The sequence below is a fragment of the Coregonus lavaretus genome (genome assembly GCF_964263955.1).
Source record: "Coregonus lavaretus genome assembly, chromosome: 21".
NCBI classification, from domain to species: domain Eukaryota; kingdom Metazoa; phylum Chordata; class Actinopteri; order Salmoniformes; family Salmonidae; genus Coregonus; species Coregonus lavaretus.
This window is the reverse complement of record NC_140008.1, coordinates 10,467,093-10,475,325: the sequence shown is the minus strand read 5'-3', so window position 1 is coordinate 10,475,325 and position 8,233 is coordinate 10,467,093. Positions and strand designations below refer to the sequence as shown.

Below are 8,233 nucleotides of genomic sequence, written 5' to 3'. Positions count from 1 at the left end.
AGGACCTCTATCTCCGTCTTCTCTTGATTAATTCCCCCACTTGTCAGGTCCTGTTCACCTTTGACCTTTGCTGCCTGGTCCGTCTGAGTGTTCTGAGTCTTTCCTCCAGCTGCAGCAAACACAGACAAGAGAAGAGAGAGAAGGGACATTCCTAGACAGATATAACATAGAGACGTAATAGAAACACCTTGAACAAGCTTTCAAGCTAGCTCAGCACGCATCATTGCATCAATATGGTCATTCTAGCCTTTTTCACCTTTGCACATTGCTGGGTTGTCCTCTTGAGCTTTCAGAGTCCTTGACGCAGTTGCAGTAACCATGGAGACATCTGACAGGAAAAAGGAAAATGGCTGGTGTTAATATCAGTGTGTTTGAAAATAATAACCTAAACACTAAAAGATGTACAGTATTGACGATGCTTTCATGCTGGACATGCTTTCAAATGAACTAAAAACAATATAATTTACTAGACAAGTTCAAGGACAGTGAATATCAATGGTCCAACAGATCATTGTATTCATGTAATAGGCTGCAATCCAAATATGAATGTGTGACTACCATAGAGTGAATGGTTTCAATGTACAAAACAACTGTAAACATAGATGACATGAAAATAAAAAATTAAAATATACCCACTGTACACAGACGTCAGTTCAACATCTAGTTTTGATTTACATTTGACTGAGTTGTCAACTAACGTGAATTCACGTGAAATCAACTAAATGTGAACCATGTCATTGGATTTAGGTTAAAAGTTGGGTGAAAAAAAATACAAACATTACTGAAATTCCTTTACATTGATGACGTTTTGCAAATCCAAGCAGTTTTCCATGTTGATTCAACGTCATCACATAAAAAACAAATTGGGTGGAAAGAAGGGTGATTCAACCTGTTTGTGCCCAGTGGGTAGTGGGTCTTATATGACACAGCAATTCATAATGCTGCACCCCTCCTATTTCTTACCTTTGCACTGCTGCGTCTGAGCATCAGCTGAAAAGATGGATAAATCTGCGGAGAGAGGTGGAAAGAGGAGAGATAGATAAACATACTGAAGGAATTCATGCTCACTTCACATTCTGAACTTTAAGCATTGAGCTCTTATTCTCCTTATCCACTAGTGGTCTTTCTTCTTAGCTCTCTCTCTCTCTCCTCTCTCTCTCTCTCTCTCTCTCTCTCTCTCTCTCTCTCTCTCTCTCTCTCTCTCTCTCTCTCTCTCTCTCTCTCTCTCTCTCTCTCTCTCTGTCTCTGTCTCTCTGTCTCTCTCTCTGTCTCTGTCTGTCTCTCTCTGTCTCTCTCTGTCTCTCTGTCTCTCTCTCTTCTCTCTCTCTCGTCCTTTTTATCTTTGCACTGTGTCATCAAATACATTGTGAAAAGTCTGTCCCTCTCTATCCCCCTTCATGTTTTACCTTTGCATTTGCTGACTGTTGATCATGCGGGTCCTTGCTCTTTAGCCCTGATGCAGTGAAAATAGAGTAATCTAAGGACAGAAAAGGAATATATATGAATGGGGATTTGATAGGACAATAACACACAGCAGTAAAAGTAGAGTTTAGTCCTATAGGCTGTTTCAATGCACCAGAGGAGTAGTCACACATAACTCAGTACCTTAGTGAGATACACTGCTGTTACTTAAATGTAATACAGTTTTACTAGCCTCCCCATGGGGATTAAGATGGCATCATCTGAGTACAACGTGATGCTAAACCACCCTGAAGGATGCAAAGCAGAAACATCTGTGTACGCTATCCCTCATGCAGTGAAAAAGACAAAAACAAAAACAAAAAAAATGACGTCAGCTTTATGCGACATCTTTTTGAGTGCGGACCATCACACTTTATTGCTTATTTGAATTTAAGGGTTTTACGCACCAACCTAACTTTAGGGAGAGCGCGATGGTGCTCTTTGCTTTTAAACCACAGAGAATGAAATGTTTTGTGTTTGAGTCCCTTGTCACTTTGCCTGGTCCTACCTTTACATTGTGGTTGTCTGGTCTGTTTGCCGGTCCCTTCCTGATTCTCTACCCTGTTCCGGTGTGCCTGTAAGGCCTTCTCATTCCTCAGCCTGCGCTGTCTGGTCTGTTTGCCTGTCCTCTCTACCCTGTCCAGGTGTTCCTGTAAGGCCTTCTCATTCCTCAGCCTGCGCTGCTCTTCTTTAGACAGCACCTCCTCCTCCTTTCTCTTTCCCTCTATCTCTTTGGCCTGGTCTTTATCTCTCCTATCCTTCTGACAAGGCCCCCTTCTCCCCTCTTCTGCCATCCCCTCATATTTGTCCATAATGAGCTCTGCAACTGTCTTTGGATCTGTTACTTTGTCATTCCCATCTTTCTTTTGGACACTCTCACTTTTCTTACTCACTTTGACCTGCAGAAACTGGGGGACCTTGGCCACGCCTTGACTGCTCGTGGAAAACACAGAGAAATCTGAGAGAGAGAGAGAGGGAGAGAGAGAGAAGAGAGAGAGAGAGAGAGAGAGAGAGAGAGAGAGAGAGAGAGAGAGAGAGAGAGAGCGAGAGAGAGCGAGAGAGAGCGAGAGATTGGAAATAAACATCATCGCTGTTATTTAGAGCCTAGTGTGTCTCAGTTGGTATGGCATGGCGCTTGCAACACCAGGGTTGTGGGTTCGATTCCCACGTGGGGCCAGTATAAAAAGTATGCACTCACTACTGTTAAGTCGCTCTGGATAAGAGCGTCTGCTAAATTACTAAAAGTTGTATTTAAAATTAAAAAAGCACCTCAGACAGCTCTACTTATCATAGCATGTACCTCCAACCCTCCTTACCTTTGCACTTAGCTAGCTGTTCCTGACGAGATCTCTGAAGGACCTCTATCTCCGTCTTCTCTTGATTAATTCCCCCACTTGTCAGGTCCTGTTCACCTTTGACCTTTGCTGCCTGGTCCGTCTGAGAGTTCTGAGTCTTTCCTCCAGCTGCAGCAAACACAGACAAGAGAAGAGAGAGAAGGGACATTACTAGACAGATATAACATAGAGACGTAATAGAAACACCTTGAACAAGCTTTCAAGCTAGCTCAGCACGCATCATTGCATCAATATGGTCATTCTAGCCTTTTTCACCTTTGCACATTGCTGGGTTGTCCTCTTGAGCTTTCAGAGTCCTTGACGCAGTTGCAGTAACCATGGAGACATCTGACAGGAAAAAGGAAAATGGCTGGTGTTAATATCAGTGTGTTTGAAAATAATACCCTAAACACTAAAAGATGTACAATATTGACGATGCTTTCATGCTGGACATGCTTTCAAATTAACTAAACACAATATAATTTACTAGACAAGTTCAAGGACAGTGAATATCAATGGTCCAACAGATCATTGTATTCATGTAATAGGCTGCAATCCAAATATGAATGTGTGACTACCATAGATTGAATGGTTTCAATGTACAAAACAACTGTAAACTAAGATGACATGAAAATAAAAAATTAAAATATTACCCACTGTACACAGACGTCAGTTCAACATCTAGTTTTGATTTACATTTGACTGAGTTGTCAACTAACGTGAATTCAACGTGAAATCAACTAAATGTGAACCATGTCATTGGATTTAGGTTAAAAGTTGGGTGAAAAAAAATACAAACATTACTGAAATTCCTTTACATTGATGACGTTTTGCAAATCCAAGCAGTTTTCCATATTGATTCAACGTCATCACATAAAAACAAAATTGGGTGGAAAGAAGGGTGATTCAACCAGTTTGTGCCCAGTGGGTAGTGGGTCTTATATGACACAGCAATTCATAATGCTGCACCCCTCCTATTTCTTACCTTTGCACTGCTGCGTCTGAGCATCAGCTGAAAAGATGGATAAATCTGCGGAGAGAGGTGGGAAAGAGGAGAGATAGATAAACATACTGAAGGAATTCATGCTCACTTCACATTCTGAACTTTAAGCACTGAGCTCTTCTTCTCCTTATCCACTAGTGGTCTTTCTTCTTAGTCTCTCTCTTCTTAGTCTCTCTCTCTCTCTCTCTTTCTCTCTCTCTCTCTTTCTCTCTCTTTCTCTCTGTCTCTCTCTCTTTCTCTCTCTCGTCCTTTTTATCTTTGCACTGTGTCATCAAATACTTTGTGAAAAGTCTGTCCCTCTCTATCCCCCTTCATGTTTTACCTTTGCATTTTGCTGACTGTTGATCATGCGGGTCCTTGCTCTTTAGCCCTGATGCAGTGAAAATAGAGTAATCTAAGGACAGAAAAGGAATATATATGAATGGAGATTTGATAGGACAATAACACACAGCAGTAAAAGTAGAGTTAAGTCCTATAGGCTGTTTCAATGCAGCAGAGGAGTAGTCACACATAATCTGTGTACGCTATCCCTCATGCAGTGAAAAAGACAAAAACAAAAACAAAAAAAATGACGTCAGCTTTATGCGACATCTTTTTGAGTGCGGACCATCACACTTTATTGCTTATTTGAATTTAAGGGTTTTACGCACCAACCTAACTTTAGGGAGAGCGCGATGGTGCTCTTTGCTTTTAAACCACAGAGAATGAAATGTTTTGTGTTTGAGTCCCTTGTCACTTTGCCTGGTCCTACCTTTACATTGTGGTTGTCTGGTCTGTTTGCCTGTCATTTCCGGATTCTTTACCCTGTCCAGGTGTTCCTGTAAGGCCTTCTCATTCCTCAGCCTGCGCTGCTCTTCTTTAGACAGCACCTCCTCCTCCTTTCTCTTTCCCTCTATCTCTTTGGCCTGGTCTTTATCTCTCCTATCCTTCTGACAAGGCCAAATTCTCTCCTCTTCTGCTATCCTCTCAAATTTGTCCATAAGGAGCTCTGCATCTGTCTTTGGCGCTGTTACTTTGTCATTCCCATCTTTCTTTTGGACACTCTCACTTTTATTACTCACTTTGACCTGCAGAACCTGGGGGACCTTGGCCACGCCTCGACTGCCCGTGGAATACACAGAGAATTCTGAGAGAGAGAGAGAGAGAGAGAGAGAGAGAGAGAGAGGTTGATTCAACGTCATCACATAAAAACAAAATTGGGTGGAAAGAAGGGTGATTCAACCAGAAAACTCCACTGATATCAGACAGCTAAATGCGTCGTTAGATTTTTTTTGCCCTTCCGCGTCACTTTCTGCACAGAAGACATCCGCTAAACATAGAATCAAGCAGTTTATCTGTCTCTCTGTGACTGACGATAACTTCGGCAGGAAGTTAACTACAAATACGAAGTTGCCAATATCTTTGCAATTCAACAAGCGAAGGATAAACATTTGCTTCAACTGAAAACCGAGATGACTGCATTAGAAAAAAAATCCAGTTGGCTGTATAGGCCTATATTTCAATCATATTGAAATCAATTTCATGTTCAGTCAATTTACTTCTATTTGTAGGCTACACTGTCTGTAATTTTTACCTCAATATATTTCATGATGTGTAACAACATGTGCGCACTGATGGGCCAAATGAATCTGTGATTTAGTGCATTATTATAGGGTAAGCATTAGAATAAGCCGCCTCAATATTTGCAGCCATAAGGTGGTAATGGCTCTCTAGGAGCTGATCCGTCATCAGTATTGTGGAATAATTATAATGTTAAGGTAAGATTTAAATGGAGAAATCTGATCAGAGAGCAGCCCTGCCTTTCTTTCGATCAGTATCGAGACCTACTCCAATGACGCACTTAGTGAACGTTCTCTCTGCGTGGTGTTTTGGGAAACGCATGTGACATCTTCGGCCATTATAAAAACGATGCATCGTTAAAACACTAGTAAGCTTAAGTTCCATCGCTATCAGGAAACCGGGCCCTGGTCTTTACCTTTGTACTTTGCTGGCTGGTCCTTCTGAGGATTCAGAGTCTTTGACTCAGTTGCAGTAACCATGGAGACATCTGACAAGACAAAGGAAAATGGAGGATGTTAATACCACACTCCATGTGTGCAGTTGTATAACACTTTCAATGTACAAAAGAACTGTAAACTAAGATGACCTTTGCACTGGGTCTGTTTGACCTCAGCACCAGCTGAGAAGATGGAGGAATCTGGGAGAGAGGGAGTTGGGAAACAGACAGTATAAGTTAAGGTGTTGAAGCTAACCTCACATATCACACTTTATTCTCTGTCTATTCCCTCTCCTTTTTACCTTTGACCTTTTCTGGTTGATCCTCATCAGGGTCCTGAGTCTTCACCTCTGCCACATCAAAGATGGAGAAATCTGACATTTGAAGATAAAGGTGTGAAAAGGTAAGTGTCATCGATGTCAGTGGCATTCACTACAATTAATAACAGAAAAATGACAAATTGCACATGCTGTCAAACATCTTTCTTCTTTACCTTTTGACGTTTCCGATTGGTCTTCCTGAGGATGCTGAGTCTCTCCCTCTACTCCAGGAAGTATCCTGTCCTCCTTCCTCTCCTCCTGACTCTCTAACTCTCCTTTGTCCTTTTGGTCATCCTCTTCTTCCACTTGGTTGGATTTGACACTCTCACAGTCATTGCTATCTGACCCCTTTCCAGGAGTCAAAGTGAGCTCGTCAGATTCTGTTGCTCCATCTGTTTTGTATGTCTCTGTGTCTTGGCTTTGACCCTCTTTTCTCTCACCCTCCTCTTTCTTTTCGTTGTTTTGGGTTGTTTTCTCTTTACCAACGTTGTTGTCTGTATTGTCTTTGTCAACCATGTCTTTCTTCATGTTGATTTCCTCAATCACAGATGTGTCACTATCTTGACATACCCCCACACTGTTGTCTTTCTTCTCATCTGAACTGTTTTCCTTCTCAACCTTTTCGGTTGTTTTGACAATTGCAGTATCACTGTCTGGTGTTTCCTCACTTTCGCTATCGTCACTCTCCGAACTTTCATCACTTCCAAAGTGAAATTCCCACACTTCCAAGATTATATTTTTCACCTTTTTCTTCCCCACTGTGTCTTCCACCCTCTTTCTTTCCTCCTTCTCCATCGCTGTCTTCTCTGCATGCTGTCTTTCCATCTTTATTGTCATCTCCTCCAACTCTCTCATTTTTCCTAAAATCTCACCTCTCTCCGTGTCTTCCAGTTTCCTTATTTTCATGTCCTCCTCGTGCTTTCTTTCGCCTTTCCTTTCTCTCAACTCTTCTCTAATCTGACTCTCAACTTCTCTCTTCCTCTCCTCCTCCAGCTCTCTAGTTTGTTTCTCCATGTGTGTCATATTTTCTTCTGCACTTAGTCTCTTTTCTTTCAGGAGCTCTCTCCTGTCTCCTTCCCTTGCTTCCTTCACACACTTATTTTCATCTTCCTTTCTCTCTTCCCCGTCTCTTCTTTTTCTATCGCTCAGGGTCTCCGTTAGCCTGGCTTGCTTTTTCAGCATCTGTTGTTCTTCTCCCATCTTTCTCTTTGCTTCTTCCACCTTTCTCTTTGCTTCTTCCACCGTTCTCTTTGCTTCTTCTATCATTCTCTTTGCTTCTTCCACCTTTCTCTTTGCTTCTTCCATCTTTCTCTTTGCTTCTTCCACCTTTCTATTTGCTTCTTCCACCTTCCTCTCTGCTTTCATCCATGCATCTTCCTTTCGGTTTTCTTCTTCTTCCTTCCAGTAAAACTCTTTCCATTCCTCCACTCTCTTCTTTTCAGATATCTCCCACTTGTCTCTCTCCTCCTGTCTTTTCTTCTGGAGCGCCATCTGTTTCTCTACCTTTTGCCTCTCAGATTTCTCCATGAACCTCCTCCTTTCCTCCTCCATCTCTCTCTCCCTTTCCCTCATTCTAATATCCATCAACAGCAAGTCTTCATCCTTCATCTGATTTATTTTTGCATGCTCCTTCTTCTCCTCCCTCTTCATCCTCTCAAGTATGTCCCTCTCCACTTCCTTCAACACCATCTCTCTATTCATCTCCAGAGACTGTCTCTCTATCCATCTCATCTCCCCCATACAGACCAATTGCTTCAGCAGGTCCACCTCCTTCCTTAGCAGGCCCACCTCAACATGCAAGTCACCCTGACCAATACTGTGCACTTCCATAACGAAAGAGCTCTAAAAGAGAGTTTCTAAATGTTAGCAACCTACAGGATGCTGCTAATGGAAAACAAATCCTTAAACAACCTAAAGACAGCATCGGCATCAAAAGAAATTAAGCAAATCACTTTTAACAGTTCCACATTAATTTTTTACCCAATTGAAAAAGATTAATTTGACCATAACGTAAATTCCAAATTGACAGAATTTACATTTACAGTGGGGGAAAAAAGTATTTAGTCAGCCACCAATTGTGCAAGTTCTCCCACTTAAAAAGATGAGAGAGGCCTGTAAA

General features: G+C 41.8%; 1 protein-coding gene across 1 annotated transcript; it reads right to left on the bottom strand.

Moving 5' to 3' along the window:
• Nucleotides 1-1,413: 1,413 nt before the first annotated feature.
• On the bottom strand, nucleotides 1,414-7,944 carry LOC311148749 (uncharacterized protein; the record flags this gene model as incomplete). The annotated part of the gene is made up of 9 exons (XM_084185718.1): nucleotides 1,414-1,477; nucleotides 2,355-2,419; nucleotides 2,778-2,924; nucleotides 3,072-3,143; nucleotides 3,781-3,825; nucleotides 4,121-4,192; nucleotides 4,550-4,924; nucleotides 6,097-6,168; nucleotides 6,288-7,944. The coding sequence occupies 9 exons, from the start codon at nucleotides 7,942-7,944 to the stop codon at nucleotides 1,448-1,450; spliced, it is 2,535 nt and encodes an 844-aa protein (XP_084041844.1). The 3' UTR covers nucleotides 1,414-1,447.
• Nucleotides 7,945-8,233: the final 289 nt, after the last annotated feature.